We start from the raw sequence: 26,024 nt of genomic DNA, 5'->3' as shown, positions 1-26,024 counted from the left end.
TATCAATTCAGATTTCGAATCGTTTTGGGTAACTATGATCCCAACTATTTGGGGGCTACATGAATCATGTTCCGTCAATTTGCTCTATCAAGGCCTATACCCCTCAATCAGACCATAAGTCACCTTATCTTTTCTCATGACTTCCATCGAAGTCCTTATGGGCCTTCCCCTTGCCCTTTTAGAGACCTCCCTCGAAAGAAATTCCCCTCCTAACCAGTACTATATTATAGTCTATGCAGCATATGGCCAGCCCACATAAGTCTACTTTTCTTCATCTTATCGCCTATTGGAGAAACCGCTAAGTTCCCTCTTATGTATTTATGATACCAATGGTCCAAATTATCCCCTTCTAAATTCAAAGGTCCATTGTTCCATTTGTTTAATCCATAGATTGATTTTATAATGTCCATAACTTTAGCTATGTTACATGGATACTAGTTTGATGTCAATGTTAGACACAAATACAAGGTCTCAAATTCTGAGTTTTAAAAAGGAGGATTTGGCGACACAAATATATGTGTGTGTGAGTGAATGTGTATGTGGTTACTCTAGAATACACCATTCCAATGGTGAACTTAGAATTTACTACTACAAAATTTTGACCATAATGTCCTTATATGTGCAAAAGTGACTCTTGACCATAAATAGTCCATGTATTTTAGGAAAGGTAACTTCCCTCCAAAACATAATTTCAAATTTAAAAAGATTATTTGACTTTTAGAATGATAATTGGGTTTGGGAAGAAATTTAAAATTACAATAATGCCCTTGTTAAAATCTCCCAACAAGCTCTATTACTGTAATTTTCATATTCCTTAGGGCATTTTGTAATTTTCATATTTCTGAGGGCATTTTGTTGTCAAAATATTTAGAGTAAGAAATTCGAAGTTCACCATTAGTGTGGTGTATCCACACACATACACACACACATACATAGTTTCAAAAAGTGCTAGGCGGGCACCCAGGAGACCATGGGGGTCCAAGCTGCCCAGCGCCTAGGTGGGCGCCCAGACCCTGAGCGGCCCAGTTGAAAAAAGAAAAAAAAAGATAGCTTGATTCTGATAATTCATAAGAATTTTGATAATCCATAAGAATTTTAATAATCCATAAGACCATAATCCCAGTTGAAAAAAAAAAAATCGAAGTCGATAAGAGAATTTTGATAATCCATAAGACCATAATCCATATTTTCATACAATGCTAAAAGCCTAAAACAATAAAACCATACAAGCATACACTGATAGTCTGATACACTGTAGACTGTACACACAAAAGTTAAATAGTAGAACTAGAAACTAGAAAGTAGAAACTAAAACTAAGAAAAATAAAATATAAAAAAATTTAAAAAATATACAGACTATAGTCTAGGACACAATAGTCAACACTCAACACCAAAAGTCTTCAGTCATCATCATCATTAGAAGGAATATGGTAAGCCTCATCATATGCAACCAATTCGAGGCCATCATCATCAGAATCATCTCTCTCTTCAATGTAACACTTATTCTTCTCTGTTTCTTCTGAATCTGCATCTTCCTCATCTTCTTCTACCTCCCTCTTACTAGTATGTGTAGATGAGGCCCTAGGATTCTTGGCTGCTCTACCCTTTTCTATCTTTTTGTGCTTCTCTGAAATCAAATATTGTATAATCTCCTCCCTGGTAGCCTCGGGAACATTTTTACACAGGACAACATCCCCCTTAATACCGGCAAGATGTTTTTTAAACTGGTGAATGCCCCCATTAGTATCTTTTCCACAATAATTACATTTAATACGATTTTTGTCATTTGAATTCAAGTTATAACCATACTTCCAACCCGAATCACCACTTCTAGAAGAACCTGTAGAAGATATTTCCATAGAATAAGGCTCATTTTAATCATTTTTTGGTTCTTTTAAATTCAGAAATTGTCTAATCTCGTCCCGAATAGCTTCAGGAACCTTTCTACAAGAAGCAATATTCCTTTTAATACCAGCAAAGTGTTTCTTGAATCGGTTAATACCCCCATTGGTATTGTTTTCACAAAAATTACACCTTATACAACTTTTATTGTTTGGCTTTGGGTTATAATCATACTTCCAACCCGGATTACTTCTTCTAGTAGAAGCAGCAATAGATCTATTCAAATGACAAGGATTTTGTTCCTTTACAGAACTCATATATTGCTTAATCTCCTCTTTGATAGCTTCATGAACATTTTTACAGAGGGCAACATCCCACTTAAAACCGGTAAGATGTTTCATAAACTGATTTATGCCCCTTTTTATCATGTTCACAATAATTGCATCTAATGCAATTTTTGTCATTGGATTCAGGTTATATCCATATTTCCAACCCGGATATCCACTTCAACTAGATCCTGAAGAAGACATCTCAAATAAAGCAAGCAATCTAAAAAATAAAGTTTTGTACTTACTTTGATTACTCCAACTCCAAATTCTCACCTCAGAGATGTTTTCAGGTGCTAAAATAATAAAAAACACCCTGTAATAGGGTTATAAAACTCCAAAACTAAATCTAATCTACTTGGTTGATGTTTGGATCCGTTTTTCGAAACTTTGAAAAACACTTCAATCCAATGAGAATCACAAAATTTAGTTTCTTTCTCTCTAAAATGGGTTCTTATGGGTTTAGGTTTCAAATGAACCTAAAACCCATCCTTAAAAGTCTTTATGTATCAAAAAAAAAACAATAAAACAAAAAAACAAAATCCACCGCTAGGAGGGGCGCAGGCCCTGAGTGACCGCCCAGGACTTGGCATCGGGCGCCCGCCTAGGCAGGTTCCCTACCACCTAGGTGGATGCCCAGGGACTACCGCCTAGGTCTTGGCGATGCGCCCAGGCCTTCCGGACCGCTTAAGCGTTGGGTGGTCCACTTTTTCGAACACTGCATATATACACACTTATAAACACAAGATGAGTATACTTGCTTGCTAATGATTGGACATAGTTGTCTACTAACCCCCACCCCCCACAAACCAAAAAACATAAAAAGAGCACAAATCCAAAGCAAACATCCTTCTTAATAAACACAAGATGAGTATAATTGCTTGCTAGTGATTGGACATGGTTGTCTACTACCCCCCCCCAAACCCAAAAACAAAAAACATAAAAAGAGCACAAATCCAAAGCAAACATCCTTCTTACAAGTCCCATGAAGAACCAAAGAATCACGCAAAGTTATAGTGAGGAATGCAAAAGCATTTGATAGTGATACAAGTAGGAGATATTAGAGTTTACAAACTAGAGGCTTGAGATGTGCACCTCTTCTCTATGTTTAAGGTTTAGTGATATTAAAGCACAAAAAAGGTTCAAATATGATATTATAAGACAAAATTATTTTAGGAGAAGGACACATCTTCTTCTTCTTTTTTTTAATATGTTGACTGTAGTAATGTACTAAGTATAGTAAAGAAGTGGAGAGGGATCCTACACATCAAGAGAAGAATTCAAACATGTAGAATTCCACATATTCACATGTTTGAAGAATCCTCTCTTCAGGATCCGCTGGAATGGAGAATTGAATTGTGTCCATGCCAAAGCCATACCATTGTCTAATTGTATCTAACATGGGTGCAGAACCTACGGTGAAGAACCCATGCACAATAGATCTTAAAGTATATTATAGATTAAAACCTCTCATGTCGTTTATTTCTATTAGTGAGCAGAATGGTTGGAAAGATTTGGTGGGGATCCCATAACCATCAACAATTTGTCATTCATATCCTCCGCCAAACTTGCAGTGCAAGTTGTTGTTAGACGAATTGGAGTGTGTCAGTGCATCAATACAGGTAGGTGAAAAGTTGGAGAATAAGTAGATCAATGACTTGGTCTTCGTGAAATAAAACATAAAACTAAGGCATAGGTAATAATACATATACAACAAACTTTTTCTGTCATGGTACAAATTTGTAGTTCTTAAATTCCCAAGCTAGAAAAATAATATAAATTTAGCCCACATGCTTGGGGACCCTATTGACAAGAGAAGTTTAATGTTGTTGAAAAATAGGTTGTCGAGCAAGGGCAACTGACCATTGAAGGGATCAAAGATATTTAACTAGATGAGAATGAAACCACCTCAAAGGGGAAACTATTAGGTGCTGGTTTTGGATCCTTTATTTTATTTTTTTTCTGGTTATATTCAAGACTCTTAGGCTCCTATGCTAGTATGCAAATACTATGAACTTAACTTTTTAGTAATGTAAATCTTTGTCATAGGTGGTGGAGATGAGGATCTCCTTGGTTCCAATGGAGGGGATATCAATGATGATGATGAGGAAGGTGGTAACGAAGTAGATCACAAAGAAGGAGATAAAGATGAAGATGAAGATGGAGATTACAAATTACATGCCCTTGTGTTTTATCATTTATGTATTATGTAATCCTTTTAAAGGCCACATTTTGTAGGTTTGGACTTTGGATCCATGCTTTATGCTTTGTGTCATTATGAGAGTGAGACGATTATGTTCTTGTATTACTTTACTCATTTAATGCCCTTCAAGCAATGTTATTAAGATTAGATCAGAGGTCAAATTTGTGGTGCCACCGGTCCACTTGGACAGATCCCATTACATAAATAAAAAAAAAAGAAATCGAAAAAGAGGAAAATAGGAAAAATAACCTAAAAATTTTTAGGAAATCAGAAAATATTCAGAAAGTATAAGAACCGGTGTTATCAGACCAGTCTGCAATGTAGATGATTTTTTGTCAGTTAAATCTTGAATTCTAATCTTGTTTAGTTATAATTTTGTAATTTCCTTACTGTTCCCAAAAAAATTCTCTTTTTTTTGGGTGTTTTCCTTGAATTTTTCAATTTCTTTCTGTTTTCCATTTATTTGTATTTTTCCAAATTTTTTTATTTTTTTTTAAAAGTTGACCAGTCTGGCCCATGAATCGGATTATTTTTACAAAATTGGACTGAACCCGCTCCTCCACTGCTTCGAGGGCCGGTACATTCCTGTTTACAGTGGGGTTTGTTTAACTACATGAAGGAATTATGACATACGAAGCATGTGGGAGAAAACAGGAATAATAGAACATGCCTCTTCACAGAGGCAAAACCAGTCATTACTTCAAAGCCCAGTTTCCTATGAGCATAACTACGTACGTAAATAGAGCAGAAACCAAACCAAATACTAATAAAGCTAAGAAATTTTTAAGAACATCAAGGACAGTTTCTACAGTTGATAGTAAAAGACAATTTATAGAAGTGCCTGCATATTTCTAAAGAAGACCAAACAAAATCCCCAGAGCCCTATGTGCATCTACTATAAGTTAAGACTTCAATGCTACACAAAAGAAAGTCAGGCAACTACCCAGGGCAATTTGCAGAACAAACAATAAGGGAAAAGTTATTAAAATAAGCTATTTCAGAGTTTCAGTATATCACAATACCCTTGGCTCTCCTAATTGCAAGTCAAGCTATACAAGCAATAAAGGAAAAATCATGAACACCAAAGATAATGGAAGGCTTCAATGAACACAGTCATGTGTCGCATACTGGTAGAACAAGTTAATTTTGAAATCATTCTTGCAGGATGTACTTGAAGTATGCTAATGAGGGGTGCTGAAGTACATATCATGTTACCTATAGTGTAATAGGAGTGGCTCTGATGGAGGTCCTCTTATTGACAGAACACTTGATTGACAATTATATTAAAATACTAGAGATTATGGGATCAAGAAGAGAAATTATTCCACGTTGTTCTTATTCTCCAACTCTGGAGTTCTGTAAGTTATTGACAACTTAGAGTCCAGTTCCATAAAGCTCATGTGCTGAACGAGAACTGAAACTCCATAATAAGATGGAAATGGTCTGTAAACATCATCCTCAATGAGCATCATCTTATTCTTTCGTAAGTGACAATCAAAATCCTTGAGCAAGATGTGCTCTTTCAACAGGAGGGGCTAACTTAATGACAACATGGTTTGCCAACCCAGAAACTTCAAGGAAATAACAAAAACAGTTTCAAGCCAGCAGTTGCAGACGGTTTCATTATGTACAAGTTCAATATCCTCTCCAATGACAAATAGCAGAAACCAATCTTGATTTTTCTATAATCAAATTTTGAAATATCCGAACCTTAACCACAAAAATAAATGAGAGAAAACAATTTCCTGGACTATTGAAAGAGCAATCATCACCTTCTGTGAGCCATTTGCCTTGAGCCAGTTAACAGAAGCACTTATGTCCTTGACAGCACCTTGCCAATCAAGAACATCCATCAGATGTTGTGCTTCGGCAGCATCTAAACCAACCTTTCCACGGTACAAACTGAAATACAGAAGAAAGACATGCCACTAAATTCAATAAGCAAAGGAAAGCCCCTTGATGATGCAACAAATTCAAGATCTTAAAACATAACAATTGACTTTGACACTAAAGCCGAAGAAATAAATGCCCGAATTTCCTATTAAAATGATGCAAGAAATGTACATATCTTGGTAGAGATAGAAGCTCACTCTGGAATTAAAGCCTTATAACCAGGACCCATTTTAGCAATTTTTGCAGCATGGTTTTTTATCTCAAAATCAACTCCCCACCATTCCTGCAAAACCACTATACCAGGTGCATCACCTTGGCCGACCACATAAGCATCAAATGCCTGTAAGGATGAACAAAAATATATAATGATTAGAATCCAAAGAGAGAGGATCATAGTAGTAACCTCAAAGCAATGCATTTGTATTAAAGCACAGGCATAAGTGTAATATGTGACCCATTCAAAAAGTGTACAAACTGTCACAGCAGGACAAAAATTAATATAATTATGAGGATTCTCAAAATAAATATGTGAAACCTACTATCAGTAACAGGTATGACATTCAAGAGTCACTACATGTTAAGAATCTCCCAGCAGAGACCTAATAAAATCATGGTGAATGCATTAAAATGCAAGCCAGTATTTTAAACTCAGTAAGTCGACTCAGGACTTGCTCAAGTCAACTTGACTCAAAAGCCACATGGGTCTCAATGAATTTCACAGAGCTCTGCTGAATCTCACCAGAATGCTGCAAATATGGAACAGTCCCAGCTGAGTCTAGACAATCACTTTTCCTAGTTGATTAGGTTTCACATGGCTCGGTACAAGGCCCAATCGAGCTTACTTCAACTTTAAAAACATTGACATGGTCAAGATATTATGTTTCATCTTAAGCTGACATGAAATGATAGCATGCGAGCTTATGAAATCAATATCCCCACAAGGGGTGAAGAAAATTTTTCTGGTTCTAGGAGTGACTCTATCCAACATTTTTATTTTTATTAACGACCACATTGAAATTAAACTAGACCACAATGTTAAGTTTTGAACCTAAATTAACAGATTGTCGGGAGAGTTACGTTATGTTTGGCAACTGCATCAAAATCAACCTCAGAATCAATTTAAGCTAAAAGTGAAAGTAATACTGCCAAATAAAATGCATGGAAGATAATTTAAGCATTAAGAGTACACATTTTGGTAAAACAAAATGTTTATATGATCAAATGGTCAAGAGAATGTGCACCTTCAGCTACCTTCTCCATTTTCATAAATGACTCCCTAAAGATTTCTTCAAGATACGCAGTCTTAGGCAGGCAGATTCCCTTATTTCCCCACTCTTCATGATGATGGCATGGTATTGAGTAGGATGTTCCAGTTAGCTGGTTTGGGAGACCTCATTGTTTACATGCTAGACCTAATGGCCCATGATTTCACCTCTACAGTATGGGGGTGTAACTATCACTTTACGCTATGGCACAATGGAGCACGTGCAAAATTGAAGGCTTGTGATCCATATCTTTGAGTCATGACAGGGCAAGGGATCAAAATGAAGACACGTGCATTACTTAGAATTTAAGCATCTCAGGCCACTTTGGCACAGTATCGTACTCCTTCCCAACCAATAACCCCGGTGGCCGTTGTATATTGGACGACGAAGTGGAAGCTTTAAGTATCTAGGACACAATTATTGAAACGATTGACAGATGACTGGCTCCATGGAAGAGGATCTTCATCTAAGAGCTGGGGTATAACATTATTTGGAGCAACACTAAGCTCCACCCCAACATATTGTATTTCTCTCCTAAAGTCACCATGTTTTATGATTGGCAAATTAGATCACATCCACAAGATAGTGGAAAACTTCATACTGTCAAGTGGGAGGAGATTTGAAAACCTAGCCTCACACTGTTCTTTGAGTAAGCGTCAAAAATTTTATTTAAGGTATACACTAGCCAAAAATGGTGACCACAAGTCAAGCGCTCCGTAGATCACAAACACATTGTATGTCAAAAGTATGGGTGCCTTAACCCCTGAAAAACAATGAAACTAAAACCATTTGTTTTCAAGTGTCGCTGCATAATGCATTATGCAGTTGCATAATCCGTTATGAGGCCCGGAACACATTGTTCCATCCCACTATATGGGATTTGGTGATGCCCCTCATCGCATCGGTCATGATGCACTCGCATATGCGTACCATTCCTCGTGGGCAAAAAACTCTCACGAGCATGGAAGTTTTAGGTAGTTTTTATCCCACAACAAAGGGAACAAAAGCGTATGAAGGGGATAGACACACTCAGAGCACCCTTCAAACTGTATATACAAAGTTCTATGGGAATTAATGAGAAGAAATTAGCACTAGATTTTTTTCTTGAATGCGAAGTTTTCGAAAGAAATTAGGGGAATCTTCAGGCGATCAATTGAGATTGTTTTGTGCGATCTTTTGAAGGCATTTGGGCACGGATTCACCGTGAACATGATGCATCATCATATGACATGTCTGATTGAGAGCAATGAAGAAAAAGTTGGCCACCCGGCACCTTAAGCGAGCTGGTCGACAAACCGCTACAGTTGGGAGGGCATGCCTTAAGGCGGGTGCCTAAGCGGCCTAGGCGTCCACCTAATGCCATCCCTAACCAAAAAAACACAAGAAATTCAAATCCACTCAAACAAAAATAAGGTCAGGTATTGCCCTTCTCTCTCTCTCTCTCTCTCTCTCTCTCTCTCTCTCTCTCTCTCGCTATATATATATATATATATATATATATATATATATATATATATATATATATATATATTGGGTCCATGTGCTCTCTGTACATATGAGAAGAAGAAGAAGATGGACTCCAAGGGTTTGATGTGCGGCCTCTCTCTCTCTCACACACACACACAAAGATACACATGGACCCATATGCTCCCTCTTTAAATGTACGAAGAAGATGACCTCCAAGTGTTTGATGCGAGGTCCCTCACTCTTGTTGGGTTTGGTGATAGCCAAATCACCACGCCCATATGTTCTTCTAAAAATTAAGGGTATTATGGGAAATAGAAAATGGACTTTTTGGGAAGGAAGAAAGTGATATCTTTATAAGAGAGTAAAGGAAGACATAATACCCATCCTTTGAGGGTCACCCCTTCGGGGGTTATGGGAATGGATCTCCAATATGGAGATAAGTCTCCAAAAGAGAGAGACATGGCCTTCGAGAAAGAGGCTGTATTTCCATGAGTTTTGGGTTGGTTAACTTCCACTTCTAGAGAGAGAAAATCTCTATGTTGCTCTCAAAGTAATCTTTCCGATAACGGTATTGCAGTGGGAATGAGGTTGATCGACGGTGTTGCGCGGTCGGGAGAGCGGGTTTAGAAGGGAAGATCGGTGATGGTCTTTTACCGATGTTTAGAGATAGGCATTATCTCTTGTAACCCAAACTGTAATCTTCATTATGATAGTGGATTTCTAGTTGCCGAGGCCGTGGATGTAGCCCTACGGGGTGAACCACGTAAATTGTGTGTTGTTGTGGTGTGTATTCTATGTTTCATTTATTTCTCGCACTCGATTTATAGTTGTATTCATCTACTTCTCATTTAGCCAATTGAGTACACGATCTTGGGTGGGATCCCGGTATTTGGGATTCCCGATTCCGCAAGCTCAGGGGTTCTCGAGATCCCTACATCTCTCTCTCTCTCTCTCTGCATATCCTCCAAGTGTTTGAAAGGTACAGATCCAAAAGAAATAAAGAGCAACTTCAATAATTTCATGCGAGACCTCACGCACACACATATGTGCCCATGCACATACACACACTAGACACAAACACACACACACACACACAGACACACACACACACACACACACCAAAAAAAAACAACATATGGCCCTCACCCCAACCCTCTTTCCTTAGGGTCACCGAGGTATGTAGGCGCCCGCCTTGGCTCCTAGGCGGCCGCATCCGCCTTCTTGAACATCGATTGAGAGTTAAGACTTGAGATCACCCCAACCCTCTTTCCTTAGGGTCGCCGAGGTATGTAGGCGCCCGCCTTGGCTCCTAGGCGGCCGCATCCGCCTTCTTAAACATCGATTGAGAGTTAAGACTTGAGACTTGAGCCACTGAGTGCATTGCTTACCTTTCTCAGTTTAGAAGTCATAACCCTTTTGTTTTTGAGCTCAGACTTTAGCTTTGGGTGTTATATAATATGTAGCTGCGATTAAAAACCTAGAAGTACTTTCGGTCATTACATGTTTTCTCATGGCTATTTGACATTTTTAGGTTTTAATATACGGGTGAGGCCCCAGTTCAAAGGTCATTAGGTCAGTCTTACTTGATCCCCTCCTCTAGCTCTAAAATGAATGTTCTCTTTGAATGGATTAAGGCTAATGCCTTTAGGGTGCCATGACCCCGAAGATCTTGTATTTGAAGTGCCATTAGCCAAGCTGAGGATTCAGCGAGGTACTTATGCCCAGCCACTGCTTGCCACTAGTGGTTCGCTTGTATGGTAAGAAGCCACCACCATTTTCCCAATAGGGCAATATTACATTGCCTTAGATTGCAAATGCCAAGATCCCACACACATTTTAGAAGACAAATGGTGTCCCATGCTACCATGTGGAATATGTGATTCTCACCTGTTCTGGATCAAAGAAAATTCCTCATTGTTCTCTCCAAGCGGGCTGCTATGGAGGCAGGCATATGGAATAAGAACCATTGATATATCTATGGAAAGGAAGGCTCGAAAATCACCATTATAAGCATGTCATAAAGACCACAAAAGGATGAGGTGTGAGACTACCTCAATCAATTCTAATTTTTGGAATGGGAATACAATCAGAGAGGTTATGGAATGGGAATACAATCAGAGAGATTTCTAGGATTAGCTTGAGTGGCATTGGATCAAGGAATAACAGCAAGTGATTGCTATGAGAGGAAAAAATGAAATGATGGTCTTGTGCCTGATTTTCCATAGGAACCTAAATAAGCAACAGTTTGAGAATGTGTGCTATCTGAAGTGGCCCCAATTGACCTGTTTCACCATGAATGGAGCGGATAAGCTAAAATGGACGCCTGATGCTGGAGGTAAATTCTTCATTAAACATTCACTACTCCACTCTTGCATATCAGTGCAATCCCATATAAGAGCCACCTGGAAATAATACCGACGCTCTGAAGAGTCTTATGTTTCAGATGGATTACAGCGTGCAATAAATCTCTAATCGCCAACCACTTTCAACATAGAGGCCTAACATGTGTGTGACCTTTCCTTTTGATGGATGTGTGGGTTTCAAGTTGGGGTTGAGTCTCCAATGCAAACGTGAGTCCAAAAGCATATTTGATCCCCTCTTCTAACACTAAAATGAATGTTCTCTTTGAACAGATTAAAGCTAGTGCCTATAGAGCACCATTCCCTAAAAGATCTCATGTTTAAAGCGCCATTAGCCCAGCCGAGGATTCAGAGATGTACTTATGCCTAGCCACCGCTTGCAGTGGTGGTTCTCTCATGTGGCAAGAAGACACCACCATTTTCCTAATAGGGCAATATTACATTGCCTTTGATTTAAAGATGCCAAGACCACCTAGCAATTGAGGAAGACAAATGGTGTCCCATGATACCAAATGGAATTTGTGATTCTCTCCTGTTCCGGATCAAAAAAAATTCGTCATTGGCATATGGAATAAGGACGATTGCTATATAGGAACATTAGAACGGGTGGCATATGGAATAAGGGCATTGATAAACAGGAACATTGGAGAGGATTGGCACTCTTCAACCTAGCTCTTACAGGCATATAGCATTGGAAATTCAATATGAAACAAAAAGCCTTCAGGGAAGTAAGTGATCATCCGAAATATAGGAGTGGAAGGAATGGATGGAAAATCAGCACTACAAGCAGGTTGTAAAAACCACAAAGCATGGCGCATCAGACTACCTCAGTGACCTCTAACCTTTTTTTTCATGAAGTTAATTGTTGTATTAAGAGGGAAGAACAGCACAAAATTGAGTCACAGAAAGGTGGAGGCTATTTACAGACAAAATGGTAACCCTCCTAGAGGGAGCTGTATACAAGGCTTCCAATGGAGTGAAAAATAGCAAAGGGGAAAGATAGTGTCGAAGACTGCACAAAAATGGACTGAGCTTGCAAAAAATCTCAGTCACAGATTTTATAGCACCCGCCTTAGCGAGAGAATCCGCATGGGAATTACTTTCTCGACAAATGTGACTCCATGCAATTGTGATGTCCTTGCGCAAGTGATTAAACTCTTCAAAGATGGTATTCAGTGGCCAGGGACAAGAAGTCGAACCCTAGGCCCAGGTAAGGGCGTTACTAAAGTCGCCTTTTGCTAAAAGATCTATGCCCCATGAGTGAACAAACAGTTTTAAGGCCTTCAAGAAGAGCAAGAGCCTCAGGAGTTTGGGAATCTGAGTGGCTGGTATGTCTTGAGAATTAGGCTAGGACGGTGCCTTCATGGTTCCTAAAAAGGCCACTATGGCCCGGGATTGCCAAGGGAGCAACCGTCGAAGTTTTCTCCCTCTCAATCCCCACCTTCCATCCAACTTGACCTCAATCCTACATCAGCCTACAGCCCCACCCAAGCTTCTTCCTTAAGGCACTTCCTCCCACCCAGAAGCCACTTCCTCCCACCCACACATCCCGTCGAACTTCTAAACAGTTCTGAGAGTCCCAGGGGCCATTTCAAGGAAACCTCAACACTGACTTGCTGATGGAGGATTCTAATCCCTCCATGACGCTACCTCAAGGAAGCCCTAGCACCAACACAGAACCATAGTATCTCCAGTGGATGGATGTGGTATTCAGACTGACATATAGCCCACCAAAAGAGCCCCTAAGGATGACAACATAAAAATCAAGGCTTGACCAAAGAAATCACCAACCAAAATCTAGCATTCCTATCCACCAAATCCCCCCCCCCCCCTTTCTCTCTCTCGCTCTTCCTTCTTCCCACCACAAATATTCAAGCCCTATATCCCTTGACACCTCTGTCAAGTGTTGCCATAGCCTACCAATCAGCAACCACAACATTGAAATCGCACAAAGCTTTATCCCTCACCATATACCAGCAAACTACCCAATATTCCTTGGGTGTCAAGAGGCTTCCTTCAAAGTCTCTACCTGCTACTTCAGATCCCCTCCTCTACATCCCAATCTAGAATCCTCCTAAAGGATTTCTTTTTGACATACCAAATACACACCCAAAATTTATCCTTCAGCTGCAACCCAGTTCTCTTTCTCGACTCCCATATTGACCCAAACACCACAGCCTCTCCCTTTCCACTGAGCTAATGACACTAGAAACTCAAAAATATAGAGGGTAAGCTAGAGGAACCGAATTCGCCACAATCAGCCATAGATTCTTTCTATTCTGCAAACTTATGATCAGACAGAAGGTAACATTTGTTTGATGGAAGGGGGAGGGCAATATTGATCAAATGCTTCATCATGGGCTTCAAGATGGACTGCCTCCCGACATCAGCGAGGCGTTCAGAAGAAAGGCCATCAAAAGGTGTCAATGTTGGGTTTTGTAGCCATTTAAAGGGGTATTAGCTCTTGGTTGTTTAATATACCTGGTTATTTTTATCACTCATTTTCTTGTAATATTTCCTGCTCTTGAGGGAGTATTGAACACTACTTAGAGTGGTATGTGACACGTCATGATGAGCAGGCTCAGTCCTAAGTGACTTAAAAAGGGCTCATAAAGTGGTTTAGAGCACTATAGGAAGTTTGCGATTCAGGGTTTTGGTTTACAAAGTAAGATCTGAAGTGCAAGACCAGTTTGAGATTTTGATTCTAAAGATGAATCTACCAGAGTAGGTTTTCTAGGTACCCCATTGAGGCAGGTCTTGTCCAGTGCTGGTTAGGGTTTATTAGCTACTGGATATATAGGCACAGCGTGAAGAATGTGGGGCTTGGGAAGACAAGGGCCTTAACCTCGACATTATCGTTCACGGCATGCAGACAAGACTTCTGTGTGATCTGGCAATGATCATGATCCCAGTTTTGGGATGGTATTTGTATGTGGTTCACTGTAGAAATTTATTCATTGATTATGAGTTGTCCTTGTGGAGCACACCTACAATTCCTAGGTAAGCTTGTAGCCTATCTACTTCTTGGATGGCTTTAATGAACCAATCATGGGCCCCTTGTATGAGAGAACTAGTGCGTCATAAGTTTATTGGATTAGTTTGAATGAGGGTAGGTAGCTATTAAGTATGGGAAAAGTTTTTATAGAGCCGAGGCTCTAAACAATCAAATTAAAGCCTACCTCAAAGATTTCACTATAAGTGGTTGTTTTGATGCCCAAAATATCCTCAAATTGATCATCTCAACATCAAGATGCACGGACATGAGAAAAAAAATGGATTTCAAGTTTTGAAAATAGTGTATTTTGTAACGCATTTTTGGACCGTCAATTTTTAAGATTTTAAGTTTTCATAGATCGGTCGATCTACACTATTTTTTCATGCATTAAGTTTATAAATAAAGATAAAAATATATTTTAGGCTATCACAAAGATTTTCAGTATTGAAACCACATTTCTTGGCACAATTTGAAGGTAGGCTCTAATTTGATTGTTTCGAGCCTAGGCTCTATACAAGCCACACCCATTAAGCATTATCTAGGAATGCCTACTAGAAAAGGAAATTTTTCTTCCCAAAGCATGCTCAACTTTCCAAGGGAATCTATCCTACTTAATTTTGGTTTTTGGAAGAAAATAAAATGTTTTTAAATCACATCAATCTTGTGTAGCAATTTTGCCAAATTAGAAAAGTAATTTTCGGAATTTATGGAAGAAAATGTTTTGTACTATTCTTGAAATTTACGAAAATGGTGGGACAACTTTGTAATTACCACATGTGCACATGTGGGGCCCACTCGATTGAGGTGCATTGCAAACCTACTTGGTAACTAAAGCTTCTAGGTGGTTATGAAATTATTCTCTAGACAATTTAGTTGGTCAGGATAAGGTTTGTTTGGATAAAATCTTCTAGAACACATGGGTTTCTAGGGAGGTGCAATCCTAATCCAATTGGAAGGTAGTTGAAAAGAATCATATTAGGGTAAAGTGTGATTCCGGTCCTTGGATCATGATGGCTGATCAAAGTTTGATGGCTGAGATTTAATCTCTCACCCCTTAGGTTTCCCACTTATAATAAAGGCAAGAACTTCTTTTTGAAAATAGTCCTAAAGTTTGCCGATGTAAGGATATTCCCCCTTCACATAATTCTCCCTTCCCATAGTTCTCACATTTTTTCTGAGCTCTAAAGAGAAAGAAAGTGTGAAGAGAACCTAGAGAGACTCTAGAAAGTTTTAGAGAGAGAAAAAGGTGGAGAAAAAGAAAGGACATTGTGTGGAAGGAGACTAAGGCTTTTCCATGAGGAAGTTTTGATTTCTTTCTTTCTCCAAAGTTTGGCTTTGCAACTTCATCTTCAAAGCATCTTATGGGAGAGGTCTTTGCCTTGGATCTAGGTGCACAACTGTCCTAAGGAAACAATAACGGGTGTAAGAAGTCTATGAGGTGGCCTTAAGTTAAAAACCTATTTGTTGTTTTCTCTACAAAAATTAGATGTGTTCAAGCTCCCAGTTCTTCATAGGACAACAATTTTCCGCCAACTTTCTTTGTTCTTGAGTCTACTTTCTCCTTGTAAAATCTCAGCAATCCCAAGGATATCTTGGGTGAAAACAGACATATTATTGGAAGGTGTTACGCCTGTTTTCTACAGAATTCCATCCTTTATACATTGATTATGTGCCTACCTTCATGACTAGTAAAGTTGTTCCAGGGTTTTGTTTTCCTTTGTCTTCTTTTTTCTCTGTGTTTATCATAGGAGGGAAGGGGGTTGTGCATGTAAAGTTTGGTATGTGATAGGGGAAACCCTAGCACACACTGAATGTGCAACTAGCAGCCAAAGCCAGAGGAAAAGGCCAGCTAAAAAAACAGTTCTCACAACATAAATTATGAGAGTCTAATTCCACGATTCCTGCTCCCTCAGCCCCTACTTACCTGAATCATGATTGAATCAGATATGCAATCGGGATCATGACAAGGACACTCCCTATAGTAGGGATCGTAGTACGTACACCTAAAAAATCTAGGGATCTAGATCCCAATATTTGGGGAAGCTATATAGGACCGAGCTCCATCTGGTTAAAAAAAGTGGTCCTCAAGAGCACTTAAATATACTACTACATCACATTGTTGTACCATAGTCGTCTTTACCATACTACAATACCATGTTATACTATACTATGCTACTACTTTTAATTTTACCATCTACAACTACATAATACATATTATAATATATAGCATATACCATAGTTATTGGGAGCGCTCCTATTCCGAAATCCAACTCCGGCGTTCCATGACCAGGATCTTGTTCGGAACTCGATCTATTTTTTTCAGGATCTCACTCCAAATTATAGGGTACTCGATCCTATGAACAAAGGATCTCGATCCCACCATCACATGGCGCACATTCCCGAAGATTGTAGATCTTGTTCCCGAACAAATAAGATCCTCCATCCCTGAATCTTAGGAGCGCAATCCATGTGTTCATGGAACTCCATCCTTATAAGGAAGTGATCCTGAATTTTTTGTAATTTTGAATAAATTATTATACACCAATTTATAACTTCCTAAATAAACTTCTTAAATAAAATTAACTTTTAAAATAAAAGAATTAGATTTTAAGCCAAATTTTCATGCAGTATTTTCAATCCAAAATAAGGGTAATGCATTTCCCAAATTTCTTCTGGACGTAGCCAAATGGTAGCAATACATACCCCGGTTGCATCCAGATGGTACCCAAACAACAACATTCCATTTTCAGTTATGTCGATAATGTATCAAGCTAGTAATGTTTCACAAGCAATAGATTTCCAGGTACACAAATGGCCAACATGACACCCATATCCATATCGTGTATTAGATTTTGAACAATACTACAATTAACTATTTCAAAAATATAATTGTCTAAAGCATTGAAAGAATTACTTTCATACAAGATTAATGAAATTTAATTAATCCATAGCCATCTAGGATTGGTTGTGCATGGATCTAGCCCCATGATGGGCCATTACTACATAAGACAATGGTTTCTAGAATAAACCAAAATGAGATTGCATTTAGATGAGAATGGGCTGCCGTGCTTGATGGGAGCATGAATACATGTGTAATGGAGTGGGGTTCTTGATAGAAATAGAGTTTTGCAATGGGAGCGCAGATAATCATTCACAGAATGCGATCCGTCTTGAACAGAGCTCGATCCTTTCCAAATAGGAATGCGGCCATTCTTATATGGGGAGGCGACTCAACTTCAAATGCGATCTCGTACGTGTTGCGGGTGGGAGTGCGGTCCAATTGCATATGGGAACGTGATCCCATTGTACATGAACCGCGTACCTGTTAACTAAGGATCTAGATCCCGTTGTATTGGGAATGCGCTCCCTCTTCATATGGGATCTCGATCCACAACTTTTACCCTGATCGAAACTCGCTCCCCGAGCTCCGATTCGTTGGGCAGCCATCGATCCAATGCTCCCGCTCCTAGAATTGGAGCCATTCCTGCTCCTGCTCCTGGTAACCATGGCGTATGTTACTATAATATACATAGTTTTAGACTATGCTATATACCACATGGCTCTACTACACAGCAATGCCAAATAATGTGGGTCCCCTGATGCTCAGGAACTCAATCCTTAATAGTAAGGATCGAGATTCCAAAGTTTAAAAATATCAGATGATCGATATTCTCTTCCGAGTAGAAGAGGAGCGAGATTTCAGAGCCAAATAGATTTGTCGATAGGAAGGTCCCAATAACTATATACTTCAGCCTCAAGCATATCAACTTATGAGGATCAGCATTGTACATGCTCTCACATGCTTTAGGAGACCCTCACAACCCCTATGAAACAAGAGTTCTAGCATGGAACATTGGGGAACTGGGCAACCCCATCAAGAAAGTTATGCCCTTAGCAGTACCCATAAATACTTGCTAATATACTACCAGTCATTAAAACCAAATACTGACTGTCCTAACCTTTTCATGGTCGAAGGATCTGGGGCCCAACCCTTGCGCATGGGAAGCCCTACCTGCTCAAGGCACCACAAGCAAAATCTGGGTCTTTGGGAACCGACAGTTTTCACAATTCCCAACTCACATTGGTTCATTCTCAAACTCGATTTTCTTCTCTGGAGTATCGCACACCCATAGATGGGTATTGGTAGTAGTCTATGGGCCCAATAGACTGAATCTCAGGCAAGAGTTTTGGATAGAACTTGACCATGTCTCATTCATTCTCCCCCATCCCCGATCCATCAGTGATGACTTTAACGTCATTAGATGAACCTTCATAACAAAACAGGGACGGTCACATTACAGCCAGTATGGCTGGTTTCTTTGACTTTGTTTATTTATAGAAATAACCTTCCCTCGATGGTGACTCAACATAACTAAATGGACCTTCAAACAAAACAGGGATAGTCACATTACAACCAACATGACTGGTTTCTTTGAGCTTAGAAACAACCTCATTGACTATCCCCTTAATGGTGCCTCGTATACCGATCCTGACCAAATTAAATTGTCAAAAACCCTTCCAATTTGAGTTGATAGGGCTCAAGGATACAGAGCTGCATGACACATATCCCTTGGGTGGTCCTCCTTTGTGTTTCACGAGTATATTGGTTTCAGACTTTGTAAGAGTTTAGAATTTTTAAAGAACAAGCTGAAACAATGGAGCCACCAGCAGTTGGGTGATTTCCTAAAAAAGAATAATGTTGTTTTCAATAAAATCAGCAATCCAGACTTAGAGTGAAGATAACAGAGACCCACTCCAGATCTTCTGCCACCAGCATTCCTCGATGAAATGGCTCAAGGATAACACCAAAACGTTGCATTCCTCCACAAGATAGCTAACTACCAATGAGGACTAATGGCATCCATGATTAATAGGGGAGAATGCACTTATCACGAGCCACAAGAAGTCAACCAGATCATAACCCAATACTCCAGGAACCTTCACTGCCCATGAAGGTTACCTTTGGTAGCAGGTAATTGTAAACAACTAGAGACCTGATGCCTCAGGTTGGCTACTAAAGGGCACAGTCAACACCAGGTGCATAAAAAGGGGTTGCAGGCACGTTCCCTGCTTTAGAAGAATATATTTTGCTGCAACAACCCGGCATTGCATCAGACTTTGGAAGTATACACAGCTAAGGGAGGGACGGGTGGAAAATGTGCTACCAAATTTCTAGCACAGCCTTAGACTAGAGTGTGACCATCGCTCGATCCTATACATCAACGGATTCAAGCTTTAGACGAAACCACCTGACTTTGAATTTCTGATTGGCTTGCCCTGCTGGAGCATTACAATCCCACTTTATCCCTTGCTTTAGAAGGGATAACAAGGTCTGGCACGCTTCATTCTCAAGTATATTCTCAGTTTCTTTCCTTTACAACAAATTTACTCCGAACATCAATTATCCGGTCTAGTAAGAAGGGTTCCCTCGGCACCACCAAAAGTCCACGCATTCACTTGGTTATCTCTAAAAAGGCCCTCACTATCGTTCAAATCCATGGAGGTGAATCCACCTAACTAACTGGTGCACCATATGCAAGGATGACAAGGAGACCATCCATCGACTTTTCACTCACTCTAGAGTAGCGAGTGAAATCTGGCAATTTAATACAACAATCTTTTTGAGTGGGGACAGGTAAATCTCTAAACAGTCCAATGTCTTTTGTCGTCGTATTTCTCTCCTCAATACCCCTCTTCAGGCTTATTACTTTGGCGGCCTTCCATGCTGGCGTCCGTTCAGGCCATCTGGTTAAAGAGCAATAGGCATGAGTTCAAAAGTCAAAAATCTCATATCAATGCAATCAAGGATCATATTTGAACTACAGTAATTTTATGGGCTCACAATCACAAGAGCTTGGTGCATATACCTCAGCAGATTTCGCACAACAATAGAAGTATCTTCTGTGGTCCTGACTCCTGACAGATGACAACCACGAGATCCACCCAATGGATCCCACTTGCCCCCAGTGCTATCAAACTCAATTTGCATAGATGCTTGCTCAGCAACCTAGGACCAGCATGTGTGGGAAGCATTTTCTGAAATAGCTCCATGAAAACCATATTATCTTACTCGGGCAAGATTAATACTGCTAATTCTACATTTGCAGAGGCTCGGGCTTTTATAGGTGGGCTAAAATGTTTTGACAGGAATTGGGGCACCTCATTATTGGTCAAAGGTGACCCTCGGAATGTGATGAACTGGACCAAGAAAATCCACCCTCTACCCTTGTAGACTAGAATCAATTTTCATAAAAAGTGTCGTTTAGACACTTTTGATGAGAGGCAAATACAGCCACTGACTCCCTTGCAGAAGACTGTGCCTCAACAATGAACTGTTTGACCACGAGACCTCAATCTTAATGAAGAACTTTGCCAAAATTTAGTACAAATATGAAGCACAATTTTTGTACTGACCAACACTTGCAATCTGCACATTCCAATTTACTCAATACAAAGAGTTATTTCTTCAAAAAAATAAAAAGTATAATGTGGGGCGTCCAGGTTGGTAATCTTTCTCCATTGACACTTGCGATTGTGCTGGAGGAGATAATAGACTTGGGGATAAAATTTTTTGACAAGAATTGGGCCACGGCACCTTATTATTGGTCAAAAGTGACTCTCTGAACGTGATAAGCTGGGCAAAAAAAATCTGCCCCCTACCATTGTAGACTACAAACAATTTTCGATCAAAATCTTCAAAAGATATACCCATCACTAAAAAGTGTCGTTTAGACACTCTTGATGAGAGGAAATACAGCCACTGACTCCCTTGCAAAAGACAGTGCCTCAGGAATAAACTTTTTGATCATGAGACCTCAATCTTAACAAGGTACTTTGTCACAATTTCGAACAAACCATAAAATATACGAACCACAATTTTCTGTACTGACCAACACTTGCAATTTGTACATTCCAATTTACTCAATAGAAAGAGTTATTTCTTCAAAAAAAAAAAAAGTAATATGGTGTGCCCAAGTTGGTAATCGTACACCATTGACACTTGCCAATGTGCTGGAGGGGAGAATAGACTTGTGCAATGGGTTGACAATGAGGTTCCAGCATGTCCCAAATATGGAAATGATCAGGTAGAGTATTTATTTCATACTGGTAGTGGGAGGGCGAAGCTTTTTGTGGGACAGGTCCACTGCCCCCCCAAGATGGCAGGAATGGTAGGACACTCTTCCCTCCACCCTTCATACCTTGATTCATGAACCTCCCTTACACTTCTCTCTATTTTCCTCCACTGAGCATGACTAACTAATTGCCCTCCTTATACAACTTGCAAAGTATAAAAGAAGAGAAAAGAAAAGAAAAACACATGATTCAAGTGAATCACCTCTACCTATGAGATATGAGCACATGTAGATAAGTAGCAGCAGCAGGTTGATGAAGATTAACTGAGATGAGACATTTCGAGATAACTGCAGCAAGCTGCATGGGGAGCGGTCTACAGGCCCCTCACAGACATAGTCAAGCCATAACAATAGCCTAACTTTGGCAGATGAAATCAAGCTACAAAGGATCCTGCATCCAGTAGTTTGCTGCAGCAATAACTGTCACAGTGGTCAGCATTGGGTTCCACCCAATTTTTTGTCAAGAGCGGCATTAGATTCCTTGCACTTTGTCCCCTGCATCTCTAATGTTTTCGCTAAAATTTAATTTGCATTAGTTGAACCTAAAGAAATTCTTTGAGTGTACAGTGCACCGATACTTGCCCCAGTAATCAGATCTGCCGATCGCTCTATCTACATTATTCATTAATGATAATTCGTCATGAAATTTGTGTCCATCAAATTCCTTATTAAGGCCCCTGGTTCCTTTAAGGTGTCTCGGGAATAATCGTATGTCAGAAAGAAAAGACACTATCTGAAATAGGCCATCCTCAGTTCATTGCAGCATGCACGGAACTCCAAAATCTAAAATTTCAGAAGGTGTGTTTCTTTTTTTAGACCAGGCAATTAGATAGTTTAATTGCTTAAACTGATTACTATGTTCTTCCAATAATTGACAAATATTTCCTCTTTCTTTCCTTGTTTATTGCATCTCATGATTCCACTGAAAACAGCATAACTATATAAATTTAGAAATATAAAAAGATACCAACTGGTTATAGAATATATATTAGTAACATTTTAAAAATAATTTGTGAATATGGAACTATGTTAAGTGGTGAGTTTCTATTTGCGTGCATGTCATGAATAAAGAACTACATTAATTTACTTATTTAGAAGAAAGGCCTTGCCACATAACACCTTAAAGCTCAGACCAGAATCGAATTTCATTTTGCTAAAATGAAAGGCGGGACAAATAAAAGAAGGTTAATAAACAGGATTCTTTATTTTATATTTTCAATGGATGAAGATCTCATCTAGATGAATACAAAATGTGGACAACCAGAAAATATAATACAATTCTCACAACTGCAGCATGAAGAATAAGGAAAAAACAGAATTCCATTACAAAGATTGAATAAATTAAATTTCACTGGAAGGAGCTTGGGATGCCAAGGAACCATTATGTTTTAGCATTATACTAGATTGCTGGAGAACATCACAATGGCAGCCAATAAAAGATATTGAATCTGTGTACCATAGACAACGACAAACCATGCTAAGAAGCATCATCTTGAGCGAGCCAAAACTGAATAACAAGATAGCAAATGACAGGAGGCAATGGGAAGTTTATGCGACTTGCATATCAATGGTTACACCACAAAAGGCCTTTGTTTCATAGTAAGTCCAACAGCTAGGCTAGGGTAAAGGGCACGGCAAGCATGACATCTTGGTAAAAGGACTGGGAAAAAACACATACATGCATCACGATCTCAAGAATGCCCTCCTAAAAAAGAAATTTTTAGAAATCTTTATCCCAGAAATCGTTGCACACCATGTTCTCCAAAATAATTTACTACATCCTAGAACAAACACTAAAAAGTAAAATCCCTAAATGCAATTGGTAATAGTACATTCATAATTCAAAAAGATTTCCCTATCTTTTCTCCTTTAAAAACATTCATAATAGTACATTCATACTTCAAAAAAAAATACACATACACACACACACACACACACTCTCTCTCTCTCTCTCTCTCTCTCTCTCTCTCTCTCTCTCTCTCTCTCTCTCTCTCTCTCTCTCTCTCTCGCTTGAAACCCATCTTCACACTGATATAGCACAAAACAATTGACAGTCATGATCATCCTCTTAAGAAGATGAACTAGAATCTAACAATCCTAGAAATATGAAGCATCAAATAATCACTCATGTAACACCGATAAAACCAAATTGGGCTGAAAACCCACATGACACATTCACATTCACATTCATTTATCAATTTACCATGGGTTTTTACAAACTAGAGAGACAGAGGACCAGAACTTACAGTGTCATCCCTTTGAATCTGAACTTTCTCGAATTGGGGAGAAGCGGAAGCAGCCATCGAGCGAATTGGAGGACGTAAGGAAGCAGCAGCGACAATGGAACAAGCGGGTAGAGGGCCCAAGCGTCTCAACAGGGATTTAGCAGCTAGATGGAGTGCCATTTTTCCTAGCAATTTCGATTTAAATAAGCAAAACCCAACCAACGTTCCCTGGTTCCCTCGCTCTGAACATCAATATCAAAATATGGGCCCACCACTGTAAACGTGTAAAAGTACAATGTCAACCTTATCTAACACACTCAAGCTCAATCAAATGCTTCTACCCTATTCTAGAAACCCCCAAACACCATTTAGAATCCTCAAATACTCCTTTTTGTGCCACAATGCCATAATATATCTTAGACCATTCAAATACCTTTGAATCTGAACTTTCTCGAATTGGGGAGAAGCGGAAGCAGCCATCGAGCGAATTGGAGGACGTAAGGAAGCAGCAGCGACAATGGAACAAGCGGGTAGAGGGCCCAAGCGTCTCAACAGGGATTTAGCAGCTAGATGGAGTGCCATTTTTCCTAGCAATTTCGATTTAAATAAGCAAAACCCAACCAACGTTCCCTGGTTCCCTCGCTCTGAACATCAATATCAAAATATGGGCCCACCACTGTAAACGTGTAAAAGTACAATGTCAACCTTATCTAACACACTCAAGCTCAATCAAATGCTTCTACCCTATTCTAGAAGCCCCCAAACACCATTTAGAATCCTCAAATACTCCTTTTTGTGCCACAATGCCATAATATATCTTAGACCATTCTAAATAGGAGTGACAAAATGCCATAGTATAACTAATAATTATTTATATTTGAAAATTTCGGCAAGGATTGCGATGCTGGCCTTGTTTGTGGGTGCAAACTCATCCAAAGGGATTTGTTAGAGAATGGGTCCTATTAAATTACACTACGAGCGAAAGGCTGGTCATAAGACTGCCCTCGCTCGAATCGCTGGCAATGGCAGCTTTTGAAAATGGAAAAATTAGAAGTTCATACAAAAGTTTTGAAATGGTAGTTCCGAGAAGAGAGGAATGAATTTTGAAAGGATTTTTAAAATAGCTGAAAATGAAATAAAGTAAAGAAAATGGAGGCATAACCTAAGCAGGGCCCCAGGCCTAGCACCTAGAGTCGATGCCGGTTCAAGATAGAGTCGATGCCTGTTCAAGATCAGTACAACCTACGCGACTTTCACCGATTCCTTCCGAGCAAGGCAGGTTTAGGATAATGAAGTTGAAGAGTACGAAAATGCGAGGTTTAGGTATTTAGGCATGCTAGGTTGAAGGTTTGAGACTATGGGTCTAGGGTTAGTGTGGGGTTTTGCGAAGTCTGGTTTCAGTGTGGCAGAGTCTAGGTGTAATGTTCAGGATCCGGCCCCTAAAATGGGGGGAGGGGGAAGAGGGGTTGGTGGTGTTCGACCCCTATTATAAACATTTGTCCACCTTAATCACCATCCAAAATCTTGGATCAAATTTGGATTATTCGATGCCAACGCCACTGGTGGTCTCATCAACACTACTATCAATATCATTGATCCGTCATGATTACAAGTTGCATGACATGCAACCCATCGGTTTACAGTCGATGTAATCATGGGCAATGGTATGTTAGATGCATAACAACATTGTAACCTTCGTCGGCTCTACCATGAGTGTCTTTTGTGTGAAATCTGGGCAAAAGCGTTATTGATGTTGATGCAACTTCCACTACCATTGAAGCAATGATAACCTCTTTCCATCGAATTCCAGTATTGGGCAGTGGTTTCAACCAATCAGAAATTGTCATTACTAGTATTGGGGTTGATGCGAGTAGTAGCATTGTCATAGGTAATTATGACAAATCTACTATTCAGTTTACACATTCCGATGTCAAGCGATTGGTGGTAATCTCAGCCAATCAAAAGTCGATGTGGGTGCTAATGGCGTCAACAATATTGCTTGTGTCGTTATTAGTAATCATTGCTTTTTAGTACCTGCATTCTGAGTTGTCAATTGACATGCCAATTCAGCGAATTTAGCCACCACTTAATCAACGAGACTGGGAGTTCGTTGATGTGTTTGGTACTATAGCCATGGGATCCCGACAACCTTATCCCTTTCATTATCATGTGTAGTTGCTCCCAAATTCGATCTTCTTTGATTAAGGGTTGTCTACCTTGGATTTCTTCTTATCGACCATTTCTGGCATGTCAGAGTGTCTTCCAATGTTCCAAACGTTGCTACGTGGTTCTAGTACTAGGGTACAATCCTGGGT

The 26,024-nt window shown here is 39.5% G+C and overlaps 1 protein-coding gene across 7 annotated transcripts in view; it reads right to left on the bottom strand.

Moving 5' to 3' along the window:
- The window catches only part of LOC18437306 (alpha/beta-Hydrolases superfamily protein), a 37,567-nt gene extending 13,281 nt beyond the window's left edge, over positions 1 to 24,286 (bottom strand). For 3 of the 7 annotated variants that reach the window (XM_088860380.1, XM_088860384.1, XM_088860382.1), the window contains exons 1-4: positions 24,143 to 24,286; positions 23,731 to 23,983; positions 6,462 to 6,604; positions 6,144 to 6,273 (exon numbers count right to left, since the gene is read on the bottom strand). In XM_088860380.1, the coding sequence (XP_088716506.1) occupies positions 6,144 to 6,273; positions 6,462 to 6,604; positions 23,731 to 23,889 (432 nt within the window). In that variant the 5' untranslated portion in view covers positions 23,890 to 23,983; positions 24,143 to 24,286. Of the gene's footprint in view, positions 1 to 6,143; positions 6,274 to 6,461; positions 6,605 to 23,730; positions 23,984 to 24,142 lie in introns of those variants that run through there. The other 4 variants (XM_088860381.1, XM_088860385.1, XM_088860383.1 and 1 more) reach the window with 2 other exon arrangements.
- Between the last annotated feature and the right edge of the window lie 1,738 nt (positions 24,287 to 26,024).

Source organism: Amborella trichopoda, chromosome 3 (assembly GCF_054954075.1).
Source record: "Amborella trichopoda isolate Santa Cruz 75 chromosome 3, AtrichopodaSantaCruz75HAP2 v2.0, whole genome shotgun sequence".
Classification (NCBI taxonomy): Eukaryota; Viridiplantae; Streptophyta; class Magnoliopsida; order Amborellales; family Amborellaceae; genus Amborella; species Amborella trichopoda.
This window is presented reverse-complemented; position numbering and strand designations above follow the sequence as displayed.